General features: G+C 36.5%; 2 protein-coding genes across 2 annotated transcripts; one reads left to right on the top strand and one right to left on the bottom strand.

The window, feature by feature from the left end:
* Positions 1 to 957: 957 nt before the first annotated feature.
* LOC127087105 (uncharacterized) lies at positions 958 to 6,412 on the top strand. Its single transcript, XM_051027956.1, has 3 exons — positions 958 to 1,420; positions 1,587 to 5,871; positions 6,047 to 6,412. Exon 2 carries the CDS (start codon positions 1,681 to 1,683, stop codon positions 5,857 to 5,859), a length of 4,179 nt encoding a protein of 1,392 aa, XP_050883913.1. The 5' UTR covers positions 958 to 1,420; positions 1,587 to 1,680; the 3' UTR covers positions 5,860 to 5,871; positions 6,047 to 6,412.
* A 2,015-nt stretch (positions 6,413 to 8,427) lies between these two features.
* LOC127087106 (kinesin-like protein KIN-5D) lies at positions 8,428 to 14,738 on the bottom strand. The gene is made up of 23 exons (XM_051027957.1): positions 14,504 to 14,738; positions 14,058 to 14,292; positions 13,818 to 13,947; positions 13,364 to 13,519; positions 12,772 to 13,248; positions 12,366 to 12,463; positions 12,104 to 12,260; positions 11,945 to 12,014; positions 11,714 to 11,790; positions 11,562 to 11,615; positions 11,397 to 11,477; positions 11,193 to 11,304; positions 10,956 to 11,042; positions 10,687 to 10,862; positions 10,423 to 10,584; positions 10,236 to 10,343; positions 9,979 to 10,137; positions 9,796 to 9,879; positions 9,515 to 9,720; positions 9,330 to 9,431; positions 9,124 to 9,233; positions 8,882 to 9,033; positions 8,428 to 8,788 (listed from the first exon to the last, which is right to left on the bottom strand). The coding sequence occupies exons 2-23, from the start codon at positions 14,228 to 14,230 to the stop codon at positions 8,558 to 8,560; spliced, it is 3,162 nt and encodes a 1,053-aa protein (XP_050883914.1). The 5' UTR covers positions 14,231 to 14,292; positions 14,504 to 14,738; the 3' UTR covers positions 8,428 to 8,557.
* Between the last annotated feature and the right edge of the window lie 6,293 nt (positions 14,739 to 21,031).

A 21,031-nucleotide genomic window follows, 5' to 3' on the forward strand; every position in this document is an offset into this window, starting at 1 on the left:
TACCTTATAAATAATATTTTTAAAATAAAACGATATTAAAAATATATATTATTAATCACGTATTTTTCTATTAATTTCTTAATCAACTTCACTATTTTATTAGTCAAGAAAATATTTAATATTAACCAAATTCTAATATTAATTGAGATTAATTACTATACACTGTCAGCGTAAAAAGTTTTACATTGTCGATTCATCACCATCACTCGTATGTATTACTTTATAGATTTTTAAAATAAAAGTCAAACTTCTTTTAATATCCAACGTCTATAATTAAGTGATGGTGTAAAACTCTTTTACACTGACAATGTATTTCAATTAATCTCATATTAATTTGAGATTAATTGAAATACACTGACAGTGTAAAAGGATTTTACACCGTCAGTTAATCATAACCGTTGGATATTGAAACAAATTTGACTTTTATTTTAAAAATCTATAAAATAATACAAACGGGTGATGGTGATGAATCGATTGTGTAAAACTTTTTACACTGTCAGAGCATAGTAATTAATCTCCACTATTATTTTTTAATTTGATTAATAAATTTTAAAAATTAAAATACAATAAATATAAAATAAAATTAGTTAACATTAAACAATTTTATAAATTATTATTTACATAATATTAACCACTTTTATTTATGAGAAAAAAGACTATACACTGACCGTGTAAAATATTTTTACACTTTTAACCAATCAGAGACATGCATCCCGCCATATCACATATTTAATTTTAAAATACTGATCTGATATAATAAATCGTTATAATTCTATTGGATGATGGTGTAAAAGAAATTTACACTAGTGCAGTATCTTTAATCTCTTTATTTATTTAGTATTTATTATTTTTAAAATTTTAAAATTTATTAACTAAATTATAAATTAAGGTTAGAAGTTGGTTCTCTAAACAAAAATAAAAAATCAGTATATCCGAGTCACAACGGCCTCACTAATAACTTGGGTCACTCGCTTTCATGACTCAGTAATATACTCACTCACCTTCTATCTCTCGTCTTCCCTTTCATTCTCTCTCTAAAACAAAACAAAAAACCCTTTTTTTCTCACTTTTTTGTTACCTCTCTCTCTCTGAACAACAACATAACATTGCGTTCATCCCTGTTATTTGCGGTGGCCTTTTTAGTCTTTTCACTCTCTCCCTTTCTCAAATCCAATCACACGGTCCATCTCTTCCCACGTCACCTTCGTCTTCTTCATACCCTCCCCACCTTCTTTTTCTGTCGCACCCCCTTTCTTTTCTCTTTCACTATATAACCAATTTTCACCCTTTTAGGGTTTTCATTCTTCATTCTTCATTCTTCATCGCTCTCCGCCACCTTACGCATCGTTTCATGGTTCTCGCTACTTCCTGATTTCTCCTCCGATTTCATCAACGTTACTTCCTCTCTCTCTCGATTGAGGTATTTTTCATTCGAATTGATTCCTTTTCGTGTTTTTTTTATATATTTTTTTTAAATTCGGGTTTTGATGTGTGTTTAATTGTTACTATTATTGTTGTTTTGGATATGATTAGATTTGTTAGGTTTTTTTTAATTGTTTTTTGATTTGTGGTATTGTTTTTGTTAGGGTTTGGATTGAGATCTGTTTGATTGGGGTTTGAATTTTTTGAATTCGGTTTCCAAACGCGCTTTTTGGCGGCAGTTTGGTGTTGTTATGTTTGATGGCAATTGAGAAGAACAGCTTTAAGGTGTCTAGGCTTGATTCTGAGTATTCGCCTTTGAGTAAAGAAACTATGTCTAGTGGTGATGAAGATGATGTTCAGCGGCGGAACTCGGCTAATGAATCTGATGAAGATGATGATGAGTTTGATGATGCTGATTCTGGGGCGGGGTCTGATGATTTTGATTTGCTTGAATTGGGGGAGACTGGGGGTGAGTTTTGTCAGATTGGGAATCAGACATGCAGCATTCCGATAGAACTTTACGATCTTTCGGGGCTTGAAGATATACTTTCTGTGGATGTGTGGAATGATTGTTTGAGTGAAGAGGAGAGGTTTGAACTTGCTAAGTATCTTCCTGACATGGACCAAGAGAATTTTGTTCAGACTTTGAAAGAGCTTTTTACTGGTTGTAACTTTCAATTTGGGAGTCCAGTTAAGAAGTTATTTGATATGCTGAAAGGTGGTCTGTGTGAGCCGAGAGTTGCTCTTTACAGGGAGGGCTTGAATTTTGTTCAGAAGCGGCGACATTATCATTTGTTGAGGAAGCATCATAACAGCATGATTAGCAATCTTTGTCAGATAAGGGATGCTTGGCTTAACTGCAGAGGATACAGTATTGAAGAAAGGCTCCGTGTCCTGAATATTATGACCAGTCAAAAGAGTTTGATGTGTGAGAAGATGGAAGATTTGGAGGCTGATTCTTCAGATGAACAATCTGGTGAAGGCATGTGGAGTAGGAAGAACAAGGAAAAGAAAAATGCCCAGAAATTAGGTCAATTTCCTTTCCATGGTGTGGGTTCAGGTTTAGAATTCCATCCACGAGAGCAATCAGTGGTTATGGAACAGGAGAAGTCTAGCAAGCAAAACCCTAGAGGTATACTCAAGCTGGCTGGTTCAAAGACTCATTCAGCAAACCCAACAGGTCACTCGTCTTCTGTCTACCATGGTTTGGATATGAACCCCAGGCCTAATGGTTCAGCTTTTGCTCGTTCTCAACATATTAAGTCAACTGGATATGATGCGGGGTCAATCCACAGAATGAGGGATCCATTGTGGAATGAAGACGATGAGAATATGTCATTTGGACTAGATGTCCATCGAGATCGCAATGCATTCCGAGGCAGCCTGATGGACAAGTCTAGTGCCCTGAGAGTGGGAAAGAGGCACGACTTTCTGAGAGGTGATGAGATAGAGGGTGGCAATTTGATGGGTCTGTCTATGTCTTCAAAGACTGATCTGCATGGATACACAAGAAATCCAACCCAATTCTCTGATATGCAGCTGTCCACGGCAAACCCCCCTTCTAAGAGAGGTTCACATGATTTTCCTAGAAAGGGAAAGTATGCTGAAAATGTTCAACAATTTGTAGGCAGTGTTCAGGCGAAGTCAAGATCAAGGGGTTCAAAGACATCACATAAAGTTGATATGATTGACTCACCATACCATGATGATCTTTTCTGCAACAAAACACCAGCACAGGAATTTGGTACGGATTCAGTACTTAAATATGATGATTGGAATCCAAAAAGCAATAAACGGAAAGCAGACAGAGAGTCTCCTGATCTCAGTTATACAGCTTATAGGTCTTCCTCACCACAGGTCAGTGATAGACTTCTATCCTCAGACTTTAGAACAAAATCATCGCAAGAGAAGATTAGAGGGAATTTTGTACAGAATGGAGTAAAAGATATGAAGTCTTTGAGGGCTAGCCATATTCTCCCAAGAAGTGAAGAAACTGAATCAGATTCATCAGAACAGTTGGATGATGATGAGGATGATAATCCTTTATTGCAGAGAAAATTTACTTACCCAGTTGGTACAGTTGCTGGTTCTCTGACGAAATCATTGAAGTCTCATCTAGATCCTAAGAAGGCCAAATTTGGTAAGACAGATATGAAGGCACATGTTATAACACAATCGAAAAAGAAAGGCAGCTTTGCAGAGCAGGGGAACATGCGTGGAGCAGAAAATTACCTTTCAAAAAATGCAAAGCAGAAGAGTAAAATACTCAATGGTGGTCCTTTGCGTAACCCTGCTGGTAAATTCATTGAAGAGAACTATCCCTCAGGATCAGATATGCTAATTGGTGGTCATGATGACTGGAGACAATTGTATAAAAGCAAGAATGAACGAATGCGAGGGGAACCTGTTGAAAGGTTTGACGTGCCATCATCAATTGCATATGCTGCTGAGCATAAGATGAAAGGGAGAGCTGGCCTTGATCATTCTATTTTGAGGTCAAAATATTTACATGATTATGGCAATGATGAGGAAGAATCACTGGAAAATCGGTTGCTAGGGGGGGATGAAAATGGAGTTGGACATGGCAGGTTTTGGAGAAAAGGGCAGAAAAATGTTGCATATAAGGATGAGCATAATGAAAGATCTGACGCACCATTACTTGGTTGTAACTCAACAATGAAGAAGCGAAAAATGAAGCATGGTGCAGCAGATTCTGTTGGAAGAGATGAAGATGCCAATCTTCTGTCAACCAATCCTCCCAAAACAGATGACTTGCCTTCTTTTTCTATGAAAAAAAAGTCAAAGAAAAAAACAGGGGCTGATATGGTTATTTCTGAAATGGAAAATTCTGAACTGCTTGCTACTGATACAGTGGCAGCAGACATGGAACTGGAAATCAAGCCACAGAAAAAGCCATTTATTTTGATCACACCTACTGTCCATACTGGATTTTCATTTTCTATAATGCATCTTCTCTCTGCAGTCCGCATGGCAATGCTTAGTCCACCTGCAGAAGAAAGTTTGGAGGCGGGGAAACCTATAGAACAACAGAATAAAACGCAGGAAGACAGTCTTAATGGTGTTATTTCTAGCGATAAGGTGGCTGCCAATGGTGAAGCTTCTGACCAACTAAATATGCCATCTCTTACTGTTCAGGTGATTGTCAATCGTGTGAGATCAAACCCTGGCGATCCCTGTATTCTTGAGACACAAGAGCCATTGCAGGATTTGGTCAGAGGCGTTCTAAAGATATTTTCTTCCAAAACGGCACCTTTAGGAGCAAAGGGTTGGAAGGTACTAGCAACTTATGAAAAATCTACCAGAAGTTGGTCATGGACTGGCCCAGTTTTGCAAAATTCATCGGACCGTGGTACCATTGAGGAGGTGGCATCTCCTGAAGCTTGGGGCCTTCCTCATAAGATGCTCGTTAAGTTGGTCGATTCCTTTGCCAATTGGTTGAAATGTGGTCAGGATACTCTTCAACAAATAGGAAGTCTCCCTGCACCACCCTTGGAATTGATGCAAGTCAACCTTGATGAGAAGGAAAGGTTTAGAGACCTGAGGGCCCAAAAGAGTCTCCACACCATAAAGCCAAGTTCAGAGGAAGTGAGGGCTTATTTTCGCAAGGAGGAACTTCTCAGGTACTCAATTCCCGACAGAGCTTTCTCATATACTGCAGCTGATGGTAAAAAGTCTATTGTAGCTCCTTTGAGAAGATGTGGTGGGAAGCCAACATCAAAAGCCAGAGACCATTTTATGTTGAAACGTGATCGCCCACCACATGTTACAATTCTCTGTCTTGTGCGAGATGCAGCTGCTAGGTTGCCTGGAAGTATTGGTACTAGAGCAGATGTTTGTACATTAATTCGAGATTCTCAATACATTGTTGAAGATGTATCTGATTCACAAATTAACCAAGTAGTTAGTGGAGCCTTGGATAGATTGCATTATGAACGTGATCCTTGTGTGCAATTTGATGGCGAGAGGAAACTATGGGTTTATTTACATAGAGAAAGAGAAGAAGAAGATTTCGAGGATGATGGCACGTCGTCCACAAAGAAATGGAAGAGGCAGAAAAAAGATGCCACTGATCAATCTGATCAGGCACCAGTAACTGTTGCTTGTAATGGGACTGAAGAGCAGAGTGGATATGATTTGTGCTCTGATCTCAATGTGGATCCACCATGCATTGAAGATGATAAGGGAGCAGTCCAACTTATGTCTAACGATACAAGGCTGAATGCAGAGGCTCATGTTGACGTCAATCCTGCTTCTGTAGAAGGCAATGTTTGTGAGGACAATTCAATGGCTTGGGAGACTCTTGACTTGAACCCTACTCGAGAGTTATGCCAAGAAAATTCAACAAATGAAGATTTTGGCGAAGAATCCTTTGGGAGAGAAAGACCTGTTGGACTACTAAGTGCAAGCTTATTGTGAAGAACACTGCAGGTATTGTAGCATTATTATTCTGATTGCTCTTTGTTGTTTGATTGTGTGATATATCTATGTACTATAAGCTTTAACTCCGGCATTTGATTCTCATGCTATCTTTTATTAAAATTGGAGTATCTGTTAATGCTTATGATGCAAGTGTCCTTACACAAAATCCTACATGTTACTGCAGGATCAGTTCATCTGCATTCAAGAATTCAATCACAGTGGTTATAGCTGTGGTTGTATATATTGTGGGCGCAGTATCTTTGTATATTGATTTGGTCGGAAAGAATAGGATAGAATTTGTGATCTTGTTGAAGATCATGGAAAGCTGGTTAGGTTAGCTGAATGTTTTTGTGGTTTTACTTTTCATAAATCATAAATAATAATACCTTTTAGGTCTTGATATAAAATGATCTTATTTTGCTTCTTGTGTGAGGGATCAAGAAGCTCAATTGTTGCCATTGTATTGCATCGCATTATTGTGTATATATACGGTTCCATTAAGACATTATGTCAGTAGTTCATCCAATGAACAGGACAAAATATTTTATTAGGACTCAGATATGAAAGAGATGGCATTTTATGCTCTTTACATGATTGTAGCAGTAATTAACTTCATTTTATCAAGTGAATGGGAAAATTAATTTTCAACATTGTCAACATCTATCCCAAATCTTTGAATTTTAAAATTGTAACAAGTAACGGTATATAAGCTAAAAAAATTCACGCCTATTAAAGAAATCACAAACGAAATTTAATTATTTAAATTATTTGGATAAGCAAAATAAAATTCACACTTAAGAAATCTCAAACGTGATTATTTGGAGTCATGATTTTTGTATTTTTTTTTGGAATAAGTTAATATTTGAAAATAATTTTAATGGGCTGTTGGTTATAAAAAAAATGAGAAAATAAATTTAAAATATTTTATAATTTATTTTAGAAAAGATACATTTTTGGAGTAAAATAATTATATGAGATAAATTTGATTTTTTTGTGTTTATAATTTATAATAAGAAAAATGAGTTTTTTTTCTTATGCACTGCCATATCATTTTTTAATTACTATATTTTTATTTATTAATTTTTATTTTATTCAGTTATTCTATTAATTATAATTAATAAGAGTATCTAATAAATAAAATTAATTATATCATTAAAATTAATATATTTAATAATTTTCTGAACATTTCTACAGTTCAAATATGTCATTTTTTATGAAACACAAAGAGTAATAATTAAATAACAATATAATTATTAAAATAACAATTATTTTTATATATAAAAGATTAATTGGAATTTTTTTTAATATTAGAGAGAAATTCAATTATTTGAAAACTTTTTCGTACATAATTTTTTGCATGCGACAATAATAATCATTTTGACACAAACATAAAACTGTTTTTGTTTTTCTTGAAATCATTATTTTAATCTATAGCATATATATTTAACTATCACAAATTTCTGGTGATGTGTCATTAACTTGAAATTCAATAGGAAGACCACATATCATTAGCATGTTAAACACTTACACCATAACCTCTAACAGTAAAAATTCATTGAAATTACAATTTAAGAACGTATTTACAGTTTATGAATTTATAAAATTCATAGATTATTTTGATCTACACTCACAATTTAGAATACTAATTTAATGATTCACTCTTAATTTTATTCAAGTCCTTGGTTAGTAGTATTAAGCTCTTTAAGCTTTAGTTGCAGTATCTTTAAGTATTTTTCCCAAGTGGTTGTCAATATTAAGTTTGTCTAAAGTAATTCAGACCATGACAGAAGCCAGCAAGTCTACAAGTTTGTGGTCCTGGTCATGTCCAATTCGATATGGTACTGATGCTATATCATCACATATCACCAATCCTTATCAGATGATAGATTCCATTTGTTTTCCACATGATTCAATGGTAATGTTAAAAGCAATTACTAAAACTGAGAAAAATAAATTTCTGAATGTAACAAGTACTTCCAATTCCAAGCTGCAGCTTTTTATCACAGACAGCCTTGACCTGGGACCCATTAATCTGTCCCCGTCCACTTCCAAAACTTGTCCCTTTGCCCTACACCTAAGAGAAGTATCCCTTCACATGTGACCAGGCTGTTGTACCAACAGTTTTTGCCATGTTTGGGATTCTCCCTCTGTCTCTTACTTATGGTAAAGTATCACACCCATCACCAGCACCCGTATTTAGGAGGATAACAGAGCAAAATACTTTATTTGATCAAGCATGAGGAGAACATGGTTCCATATGTCGACTGATGCACATTTTTCTTTTTTCAGTTAGTTCCTTATCTGTTTCCCTGGTGTGCTTGTCCATGTGCCAAAACATATCTCATTAGTACATTGTAAAATTCTTACAATTTGCTTTTAAAAAAAAAACACTCTACAATTTAATTTTAAATTACTTTCAGACTTCAATGTCAGTAATATATGTGTTATAGGATAGGAATGATTAATTATAACAGAATCTTGCTTATAAAAAAACTATAATGCAAACTCGCCAAAATCATACTGCTTCACAATTTGTACTGACCAATTGCAGAAGCGAAACTAAACTATAAAAAGGTAACATTTTTCCTCTATTTCCCAAAAATAATACTGTAAAAAAATAAATATATAATTTTATGGAATTACATCTGAACAAATATGCTATTTACAGAATATCGAGGTCTTAATTAATAGTGTCTTAATTAATAGCAGTAAGAGGAACTCTGGAATCTCTTACTGATTGAGTAGGAGTAGTGGCTTCATATGAACCAATATGTTTAACATCTCCATTTGCTTGTTTCTGAGATTTTGCATCCCAGAATGCTTTCAAAAGTTCCTCAAAAGATGGTGTTCTTAGCTCTTCTATAGATGAAACACTTGGTAAATTGAAGAGTCTTCTTGCTGGTGTTGAACAAGATGGTTCGTCAACCTAAGCATTCAAACAACATTCGAAATTAGAATCTACTAAGCAACAAATATTGTAATGGCTGAACAGGTGAGGACTGCGCTTGGAGTCTCTTACCATGTATTCATTGAGAAGACATTTCCCCGCATTCTCAGTTATCTCCACAATTCTGTGGTAATGACCACCCTTCAATTCTCTCAAGTCACCACAGCATGGGGTAATCATGGAATTTAAATTCCCACAAGCTTCATGATCAAGTTGCAATGAATCTGCAAGTATTTTTAACTTTTGTAAGTTGAAATTTATGGTTAAAACTGCTTATGCAATAATCATGCATATATATAACTCCAGATACTGACGATCAATAGATGAGTTAATATCATTGTTGGCTATTCCTGCATCTTCAACTGTAGTTGCCACAGCGCTTGAGAATCGGGCCCGTAGAGCTTGATTAGCTTCCATTCCTCCCCTACACATAAAGCAATAGGGAAAAGGGTTAACAAAAAATGAATTGTATTTTGATTTTTTCTTACGTAATAGGCATGATAGGCATTACGAAACTTACTGAACAATAGTATCCACAGACGCAGCATTTCTCTTCTCTAAACTTAGCAATGACTCTTGAGCATTTCTCCATTGTTGTGAACCTACTTCTGCCTTGTTGAGGCTGTGGTTGTTTGTTCAGCAGGATTCAGTAAACATAAGAGACATTTACTGGAGACAAAATACAATGTCCTAGAATATACATACCAGATTTGAAGAACCTCTGCAAGGTCTTGCTTTCCAGATTCCACAGCGGAAGTATCCTCATGATAGTTGGATTCTGTTTTTTCCATGTGAATCATCCATTCTGCCTTGACAGAAGAAGTGGAATCCTGCATGGTTAATGCTTCTTGCTGCAATTTACTGGTTCTACAGTTTGCACTTTCTCGAAGATCATTAACGGCCATTTGAACCTAACAAGTATGAAAACACATTAATTTTATTTGAATGCAGTAGGCTAAAATTGTCATGTTTTAGACAGAACTTACCAGTTTTTTCTTTCTAGCATTTGAACTTGCTAGCATTTCTGCCACTTTCTCCAGCAGTTGCTTTTCTTCGAAAGCAGTGCACTCCTACACCGAGTAAAGAATGAGACATTAAAGTTAGAAGAAGAAAACAAGTAAAAACATTTTTAAATATGATTTGTCTATCAGAAAAGACATTGGCGTCACCTCAAACTTCTTTTCAAGCTCGCTCAATTTCTGATCATTAACAAATTGTGTTTCTTCCACAATTTGGGTCAAACTTGATGCATGCCTGTCTATTGTCTCAAAAAAGTTCATCGTTATTTTAGATACTGCACGTGTAGTCTCGACTGCTCTGGCATGTGCCTGCATGCAATAGCAAAGAATTCAGAAATTCTATCTCATAAGTTCAATCAGCCAAAAAAATATCACAGCTGTTCTGTCAACCAACAAAAAATACAGACCTCTCGCTGTTGATGAGCATAAGCAGTTAAATTGGCCTCTTGCTTGTGGAGACTATTTTGAAGATCATTCAGTAACGAATCAGCTTCTAAGGCGATTCCTTTAAAAAGCTGAAGCACATAATTTAAGTTAAACATGACAAAAAAGTTCAAGTAAAATCGACTTTTAAGGATTACAGACCACACTTACATCCTCTAAGGCAGATGAATGCTTAGCTACTTCAGATTTCAAGTCTTCATAAGTTAATTGGTTATTTCCTTTAAGCTCCTCTGCTAGATTATCCAAAGCTTTAATTCCAGAACCATACATGTTTTTCAACTCTCCCACCCTTATTCTAAGATCTTCAGTAGCCTTCAGAAGCATAAATCAAATCGAAGTCAGTAAATCGAAGTCAGTAAATCTGAAAATTGAAGTTTAAATAGCAATCGTAACTGTGTCATTCAGAATAGCCACCTCTGATTTTGTTGATACAAAAGACTGCATATCTTCTTCCATACCCTTCAGTTGCTGCTCTTGATGCATTACAGATGCTGAAACTGTCTTATGCAAAGCTTCAAGCTGCTGAGCTAACTGGGACTGGAATTTTTGGATAAGCACCCTGTTTCCTTCTTCAATTTTATCCTTCCGCTCTAAGGTTGACAAAGGCAATTTATGACTGATGTAATAGGAAGGAAATTTTCCAATTGGGGACCTCATAAACAAATCACTATAGTTATACTAACCAATTTTGGAAAACAGGTTCGACACATCCGATGCAGCATTCTCGAGCTCTGCTCGTAGTTCAATTGCACGTTCTACCAGTTCTTTCTCTAGACAAGGCATGGCAAATGGTAAGTTGTAAATAAAATGAAGTATAAGGTATTGCCTGTGCAGAAACCTAAAGCTGAAGTATAACTATTATGACATGAGACAAATGGAATTCAACCAATCCGGAGAAAGGGAATAAACAAATGACTAACCAGATTTTAGGAGATTTGATATCAAGAATTCTTTTTCCTTAATTGTTGCATTTGCTTGTTTGTGCCTTTCCTCAAGATCAAATAATGTCTGTTCAGTTTCTTCTAGACTTCTCTGAGAATACAGATACAAGAATTTAAGTCTTATTCTTGACCAGATCAGAAGTCCAGACAAAAGAATGAGTGACTTCACACGACAATTCTTACCTCAGTTTTTTCAAGTTTCCCGCTTAATTCAGCAGTCAAAAGTTGCTGAGAATTGTAGAGTTCTTGAAGTTCCACCAGGTTCTGCACACATATCATGGCATATTCTTGTTTCAATAGCTAAACAATCATAAATCGATACCCAGAATAATTAAGAACAGAACATACCTTATCCTTTGAGTCTGCATCTAGTTCCATTCGTTCTATCTTTTCAGTCATGGCCTAGATTAACATTTTAAAATTTAGGATTAGCAATGATTTCAAAATCATAACAGTATTTTATAATTCATATAAAACAGTTAAACCGCTTTGAAGGAAACCTTCTTCTCAGCTTCTTCGTGAAGGTAACGATCGCGCGGAATATAGATTCCATTTTTCTCTCTTGCAGCATACACCTCTGCATAAATGAAAATAACAGATTTTAGCACTGAATGGTAAAAGGAGGGAAGCGGAAGCAAGTTAACCAACATACGTTTTTTTTTTATATTTAGAGAGAAAAAAACATAGTGAGTTGCAGAACTTAATTAATAAGGGAACAGTTAGCAACCAACCTTGCTTTAGTCTGTCAATTTCAGAATACAAATCTTTAATCATTGCAGATTTCATCATTTTCTGATTAACCTGAAAAATTAAGCTTGATATTAGACATGCTTCGCTGATTGGTAAAAAGAGTGAAAGATTGACCAAAGGGGAGCAAACTTGAAAGTGACCTCGGGTTTGTTCTTGATATTTTTGGCCCGGTGTGCATAATCCAAGGTACTGAGTGTTTCTTCAAGACAGTGAATGGAAGGTGATACTGTGGCAATAATGCATGTCTTGGTCTTACCACCCAAAGAATCCCTCAACAGCCTGGTTAACTTGCTATCTCTGGTAGAATAAGACATATCTTTAATATAAAAATCATTCTCCAAATTTAAAAACAACGGAAAAATGTCAATGAGAATTAACTAGATAAGTTGCAACAGCTTATACCTATATGGAACATGACCTGAGTGCTCAACCAGCGCATTGATCACTCGACCAAGTGTAAGCAAGCTTTTATTTATCTCCCCAGCCTCTCTTGCTCGACCCTGCAAGTATTTTTTTTAGTGAAACTCTAAAGGTAAGGAGATATTCTCTTTTAAGACTGATATTCAGATAATGCTATCCGAAATAAGAAATTAATGGACAGCTCAAGGGGTAATTCAATTTTTGATGCATACTTAGAAAATAGTCCATCGATAACAATATTCTTACACACTAAATAAGTAATCTGCCATAACATACGCTAAATAAGTAATCTGCCATAACATACGCGTATAACAATCGGGTTTTTATATTATTCCAAATAATATCTTTTATAAGCATGTGCTAATTCAAATTTAGCGAACATCTGTACCTCTCTTGCACCAGAACGTGAAATGTTCTCAGAGCCTGCGAGGTCCACAAGATTTAACTTCCCACATTTAATCATTTCTTCACCTTCCGGAGTACATTCCTTAATATGAATTGTAATAGAAAATATGGAGTGAGAACGGCTACTTTGCTTGTTCAGAAGAGTCTCGGCAGTACGCCTTTTCGCAGAACCTTTTTCCAATATCTTGTAAATTTCATTTGCAGTGCAAACGATCTCTTCTTCTAATCCTCTGACGAGAACACCCCCTTTCCCATCTTCCATTAAAGCAATGGGTTTCTTAGACTTCTCATCTACAAATTTTGTAGTTTCCTCAGGGGCCAAAAGATCACTTATTTCCTCATTGTAAAGCTCCAAAAATGTTACTTTCATGCTGTATTCAGCACTCTGAGCTTCTAATATATCAAAAATCTGCTTCACAGCTCTTGGGATGACACCAGCATCACTTGGAAATTCACCATTCTATGAAATCAAGTACATACGCAAATGCATTTTAACTTTTTAACAGAGAGCCATGAGAAAATAACAGATTTTAAATTATAATCACAGAGAGAAAAGCAGGCGTTGCATGAATTACCTTCTTTATTGCACCTCCTTCCATTGTGTACGTCTTCCCTGTTCCTGTCTGTCCATATGCAAAAATTGTACAGTTATAGCCTTCAAGCACTTCATACACAATAGGAGACACTGCCTGATCATACAGTTCTTTCTGTTGAGAGGTAGGGCCAAACACCTAGACCAATAAAAACCAAATACATAAGAGAGTTGCTACAAAATATATGCCATAATAATTAATGAACTTCATACTCAAAATTCAATGTTGAATGCCACTTTCTTATCTGGAAATCTGAATGCAGAATTAGTAAAATTCTCTTGCCTAAGTATCTTTTTCACGAGCTAAAAAATGGCTCAATTTGGAAACATATTTTTCCTTTTGCAGAATGCAGATAGCAATATGAAAACAGCATCAAATAAACTATCTATCATTTTAAATTTGCAATTCAACTCATGTAGTAAAAACTTATATAAACCTTGTCAAATACGAAGGTTCTATCGATCTGCTTATTAGCTATACTCTGTACAGCCGCAACTTCTCTTCTCCCCTCATTACACGAAATCACAACAGGAGTATGAAGCCGAATTTCATCTTCATTCAACGGCCTACAAAACAAAACCGATCACCACAGCTCAAAACCAGCAACAAACAAACAAGCAAACAAAAACAAACTCAATCATCAACTCAGTACCGAGTCAAAACGAGTCAAACTCACCTGCACCGAACCAGAACCTGAACATTGACTCCTTTCTCTTTATCATACTTACTATAACTACTCGAATTCGACTCAGCAGATCGCAGATCTCGCACCGGCTTATCAGTTGAACGCGGCGTCTGCGACGGCGATAGCGGCACCAATCCACCACCTCTTTTCTGTTGAACCTCCATTACACTTCCAAGTTCCAATCTCAACCAAATCAAATCCCAATCGGTGAAAACGAAAACGAAACCTAAACAAATTAAACTAATCTCAATAAAATTCTCCCGATAACGATGATCAAAACAATAACAATAACGATAACGATTTCGGTGTACGATCCACAACAGAAGAGTGAATGCGAAGATTGAAAAAATTCGCGGATCGAAAAAGGAAGAAGAAACGGTTACAGAGAACAATGTGGAATTGAAAACTGAAAATCGAAAATCGAAATCGGAACTTACAGTGATAGTGCCGGCTTTTCAATTAAAGAGATTCTAGAGTGTTCTATTCAAAACAGAATTTCACGTGAAAAACAAAACTTCAAGTCAAAGACTTAAAAACACTATAAATTGCACTTCACTGCAAAAGCACTAGAGAAGCACTTTTTTTTTTAATTTGTTAAGTTTTTTAAATTGTTACTATAAAGAAAGATTGTGTGTGGTGAAGAAAGAGCGTCTCTATTAGGAGCTGAAAAAAGAAAGAAAAAAAATGATGTGTCTATATGGAAATGATTTTAAAAAAGGTTAAAAATTGAATTTAAAGTCCGTTACGGGACGTTTGAAAAATAAAGTGACGGTAATTGACTGTGATTGGGAGGTTAACGGCGTGAATATAGGCCGTTTTTCGGATCATCCGACCGTTATAAAGAGGACAAGGTGCGTCAGTATGAAATTAAACCTATTTTTTTACGATTTTTTTTTTTGAAATTAAAAACAAAAGATTCAGTACTGTACTCTGGCTTTCTCTTGCTTCAACTCCAATAATTTCAAACTGTTGTTGCATTGGGTAAAGAGAATTTTTTGATTTATTTATTTATAATAAGAAAAGGAATAATGAAGATTAGAAGAAAGAGAATGATTATTTTGATTTTATTTTATATATAAAAACAAAATCTCAAGGTGAGGTTTTATGTCATGATTAGGAAAGCTGGCCTTCAGTATCACGTTGAAGGTCCCACCGCAAAGTTTGTTTCATGAAACAGAATTATATGGGCGACATATGTTAAAATTTTAATTTTTTTAATTAAATCGGTGATGTTTTAATTTTTCGGTGAATTTCATATTCAAACACTAAATTAAATTCACTCAAACAAAAGGTAAGGCTGAAACATTTATAAATAATGAATATTTGTGGAGAGGTCAACAATATTTTAATGTACAAAATTCAAGAAAATTATTTTCAACTCTAACATCATCTTCAATCTATTTAAATAAATAATTTTGAATTTTATATTTTATTATCAGAAGAATATCTTTAATTTGTTGAATGATAATTTTTTGTGTCGGTACGTTTATGTCGAAATATCGACGCATGTTGTTCGAGAAAGATTTTTGACTTAGACTTATTTTGTAATTTTAAGTTGAATAACGTTAGTTGGAGTTTTGCTTAGGGAGCAAGCAAACTCAACTTATAAATATGGAGTAATCCATATTATTGATTGTAATACATTGAAGAAGTGCAATTGCACAATTGAATAAATTTTGTTTGAGAGTGGAGAGAAACTCACTAGAAACAATTTCTTCTTCCTCTTTCTCTCATTAAAATCTTAATTTCTTTTCTTCCCCAATTTTTCATCTTTTCTATTCTTCTTTCAAATATCGATTGTGCAGTGAAGTTCTTCATAAGTTTTGGTGAATTTCTAACATCTGATATCTAGAGCACTGACTGAGCGATTTACGGGAAGAAAAATACAATGGCGTTGAATCATCCGAATGGATATTTTTCGGCGAGTCTCACAATTCTTAAGAATCAGAATTATGAGAATTTGTGTAAACAGATAAATGTTGTTTCTTGTTGTCAAAATCTTTGGGATCTTGTGAAGGAGGGAGTGACGTCGCTCGTAGAAAATGCAACGGAAGAAGAAAACGCTACACACAAAGAATTGAAGAAGAAAGATTATAAAGCTCTCTTTATAATTCACCAATGTGTTGATTCCGATAATTTTAAAAGTTGAGTGATGTTGATTTAGCGAAAGAAGCATGGCAAATTCTTGAGAAATCATTTGGAGGCGCATAAAAGGTGAAAGATGTGAGGTTATAAACTCACAATAGAACATATGAATTGCTTCAGATGGAAGACAATGAAAGCATAACTGATTTTTTCATTAGAGTTACAAAACTGGTGAGTCAAATCAAGGTATATGGAGAAGTGTTGACATCAATATCAGTTGTTGCAAAGATCTTGAGGTCATTGGCTCCAAAGTCCGATCACGTGGTAGTAGCCATAGAAGAGTCGAAATATTTATCAACATTGACAAAGGAAGAGCTTCAATGGACACTTGAATCTCATGAATAAAGAATGGCTGAAAGAGTTGCAGGAAAGTCGAAGAGTGGTGTGGCTTTGCAGGAATAATAAACAGGAGAAAAGAAAGGTAACAGGAAGTGGTTTGACAATAAAGGTTTAAGAGGCTACAACAATTTGACTGGTCTAAATCAACAAGAAGAAGGTTGTTCGAATCAGAGAAAGTCCTCATACCAAAGCAACCAAAGAGGTGGTGTTGCAGGTAGAGGATGGGGTGGTGGTCGAAAACCTGACAAAAATCACATTCAGTGTTTCAATTGTCATAAGTATGATCAATACTCTAGTGATTATCCTGAAAGACAAAAGAACCAAGAAAATTATGCAAAGTTTATAAAGCATGAAGAAGAAGATATGTTATTGATGGTCACAACAAGAGATGAAGAAAGATTCTAGGACCGATGGTACTTGGACTCAGAATGCTCATCAAATATGACTGGTCTAAAAGATTGGTTTGTCAAGATAAAATGAAGAACATGGTAAAATTCGCAAATGACAATACTCTAGAAGTTGAAGGTATTGGTGATGTTTTGATTATGAGGAAAGGTGACAAAAGGTCGGTAATTTCCAATGTATTGTACATATCAAGCATGAAAAGAAATTTGCTCAGCATGGGGTAGTTGGTCGAAAAGAACTACAAAGTATCTGTCATACGGTGAACTGACTTTATGTGTTTTTAATCGCAATGTCGCGGTTAGCAAGAGTCGCCACCGACTTTTCTTTTATCCAATAAGGAAAGGTGGAAAAGAACAGGAAAGACCTTAATTTAGATTTTGGGTTCGGGAGGTACATTATACAAAGGGAAGGTGTTAGCACCCTTTGTATCCATGGTTATCCATGGGCTCTTAATTGCTTAACCATTTATGTTTTTCTAGTTTGAAGAAGTGTTTGAGAAATGTGTAGGAAATGTTTTGAAAAGGAGAATTTAACTTTGTAATGATTCTCGTATGAATGTATACAAAGTGGTTATCTCGTTTAGTTTTGAAAGTCGTTTAGAAAAATATAACTCGGCAATGATCCTAGTACGAATGTATGCCAAGTGGTGATTTTCTAAAAGATGTTTTGAAAGGTGCGAGGTGTGAAAAAGTATTTTGAGTTATGAATAAGCAATTAAGAGTTATACCTATCCCAGGTCTTTACGGGCATTTCCTATCCTTATGAGGGTAAAATTGTCCTTACTATTGAGAAGTAAGGAGTTTTATCCTTTGGATGTAAAAGGGTCATCGTAGGGTCATCGATTGGTCATCGAAGGCAACAGTTGTGAGGATACCTTAGCATTCGAAGGGACTATCATCATTTAACCGTAGGCTACACCGAAGGGTCATCGAGGGACAAAGACAACATTCGAGGGACTATGATGATTTAACCGAAGGGTCTTTGCTAAGTGCATCCCCACATTCGCGGGACATGACCGTAATACCGTAATATCCTAGGGTAACAAAGAGAGGTCTGAGATCACTTATTTAAAGGCAAAGTTTTACATTCAATTAGGTAGCCGTAATCAAGTAGGTAATTAGGTCCACATTAAAATTAATACATTAAGATCAACTTGATAATTTAGGATGAATCTCCATGTTAAAATTAAGTAATTCAGAATCCATCTCCATAAGGGTATCCCACACATAAGGTGGAATACCTAGCCGGCTATTTCCTCGGGAATATGTAAACCTTTACACAATTCAACACACGGGTTAGAGCATCGAGGTAAAGTACAATTGAAAATTGCACCACAAAACACAACAGTCATAAAGTCAGGCCAAATAATGCAGAATTATAATGGAGCTTGATTAGACAAACATAAGGCAGAACAGAAAAGAAACAAAACAGCCACTGTCCCGTTCGCTTCTGCTTCGCTTAGCGAAAGCTTAGCGAGTGCTCGCTACGAGCTCGCTTAGCGATGTGCTAGCGAGCGGCTGCTGGTTTTGAATTTGATAGCAGCATGATCCCCGGAACCCTGAACTTTGTGGCATTGAATTACAGGAATAGCATGGACAAACATTCAGGATATTCAAGCATATTTAAATTCGCATATGAAATCAAATTACATATCCGAAAATTTAATCATGATGCTTTATGTATATAGAGATTACCAATTAAAAGCATAAAACAGTAGTGAAGCACAAACCTGTTTGCAACTAAGCTGCTATGTTGAAGGGACTGACCACTTTTGGTATCGGATGGAGTTGGGCGGCGGTAGCTTCGGAGCGGAGGAGCGGAGGAGCGGCCTTCAGGGTTTCTTTACTCGGAACTCTCTAAGGTAGCCTCCAGGGTTTCTGTGCCAGGGTTTCCGTCCGTCTTCGTCTGTTTTCGTTCTCCTTTTTCGTGACTGAAGCTTAGCTATTTATAGTGTTCTTATTATGACCTAATGGGCTCAGAATGAAGCCCAAAAATTCTGATGTTCGCAAGCTTCGCTAGGCGAAGGAGTTGCTCGCCTAGCGAGCCAGCTAGTGTGGGCTTTTTCTGGATCTAGTGCTTCGCTGGGGCGGGTGTCATAACGAGGGGTTCGCTAGGCGAAGGGTTTGCTCGCCTAGCGAGCAGGCCAGTTTGGGCCATTTTCTGGATTGGGCCACTCGTAAGCTGGGCCTCTGTTCTTTTAGGGTCAGTGCCTTACAGAATAAGTCGGAGTGTCCTGAAAAATGCCTTGTAATATTAACGGGAAAATTTTGGGGTATGACAGCTGCCCCTGTTCAATATTCTTGAACCGAGAGAGTTAGAATGGTATGTACGTCATTCGTGGTCTGGAGGTGGAAGATTATTGAACACTAGAATGCCCCAAAAATTTGCGCTTGTCAATTAGTCTTGATGGAGATGGGCTTAAAGATGCCATACAGGAAGTTTGATGATGAGAGCTTCAGATTGTGTCGTACGTTAGACGACATCTGGAGACATGGGTGTCATACCGGGCCATACGCTAGACCGTATAGTGAGTCATCCATTATGCTGTCGACTTCGCTGGGGAGTCAGAGTGTGTTATACGCTGCTGGGGGATAGGGGATCAGAATGGATTGTACGCTAGATCGTATCTGAATAGCGGACTGAGTCGTCCATTAGGCGGGTGACTTCACTGGGAATGAAAGATCAGAATGGATCGTACGCCAGATCGTATCTGAGTTGCAGAATGGGCCATCCATTAGGCTGTATCTGAGGAAGGTGGAATTAGAATAGATCGTACGCTAGATCGTATCTGAGTTGAAGATCCAAAGGGGTCGTATGTTAGGCCGCATTGGAGTTGCGGAATGAGTCGTCTGTCAGGCCGCGTCTGAGGATGAAAGGGTAGTCGTATGCTAGACCATGTCAGAATGTACCGTACGCTAGGTAGCATCTGAGGAGATGAACATCCGAATGGGTCGTACGCTAGACCGTCTTGAAATAATTGAAGGAATCATATGTCGGGCTGAATCAGAATGAACCGTACGTTAGGCTATATCCGATGATATTTGTATATGTTATATCCGCAATAAATGTCTGGGATGGGCTTAGAGATGCCGTCATTAGGAGAATGTCAGGATGAATGTTGACATGGAGTACATCTGAAAGATATATCTGTAATCAATAAAGATGCCTGCCTGAGTGGATCTTTATTTGACCGTATCAGGAGGATGTTTAACCTGAAAAATCAAGTTAGTTTCATGCAATGTCATGATGCATGAGATGCAAATGTTGTATGCATGCGTGTGCTGCGCAGTGACGTAATGAATGAATTATGCGTCTGAAATAAATGCGAACATTGTACGCATGTATATGATATGGAATGATGTAATGAATGCACTATGTGTCTGAAACGTTCTTCCAGGGGGCTCTACTGGGGAAATAAATCTCAGTCTTCTGGTCGGCGGTATTTGTATTGATGACCCTTTCTTAGCTGAGGATACTTGATTTCTGTCTGATGGCGGAAAATACTCAACAGACCCCGGCTGGGGATGGAAGAGATGACCAGTCTGTCTGGCGATGCCAACCTCTTCTGGGAAATAGCTGATTCTTGTTGGGGAATAGAATTAGCGACGGATTCATTGGAAAGCATGGTTAGACCTTCTCCTTGATCCTGAAGTCTTGTAGTAATCGCTATTTCTATTTTAGGCATGCATTTTTGTAAACATTGATCATATTCAAATGCATAAATCAATTCAAATTAAATCAATGGACGTTTATGCAAGCAAAGCAGAGGAAGTAAGACAACATCATTTTTTCGAAATAAAATTGTATTGATTTTGAAAGAGGGCCTATGAATAGGCGATTTGAGTACAAGGAGACAGAAATCCTAGTAAGAGGAAATTGTCAGGAAAAACAGAGAGAAAGCTATGCAGAAAAAGTCCTATCGATTCTAATTCCACTACTGTCATTATGTCTTCAAGCCTCTCATCTCCTGCTGTCGGATAGAAGTGATTGGCTTGTTCAGTCCCTTTGACCTGGTTGAAGCTGACAGAGAACGGGACCTAGTCATACGCTTTAATCCCTAATTTTTGCCTGGACCG

Source organism: Lathyrus oleraceus, chromosome 5, assembly GCF_024323335.1.
Source record: "Lathyrus oleraceus cultivar Zhongwan6 chromosome 5, CAAS_Psat_ZW6_1.0, whole genome shotgun sequence".
In the NCBI taxonomy this organism is placed as follows: Eukaryota; Viridiplantae; Streptophyta; class Magnoliopsida; order Fabales; family Fabaceae; genus Lathyrus; species Lathyrus oleraceus.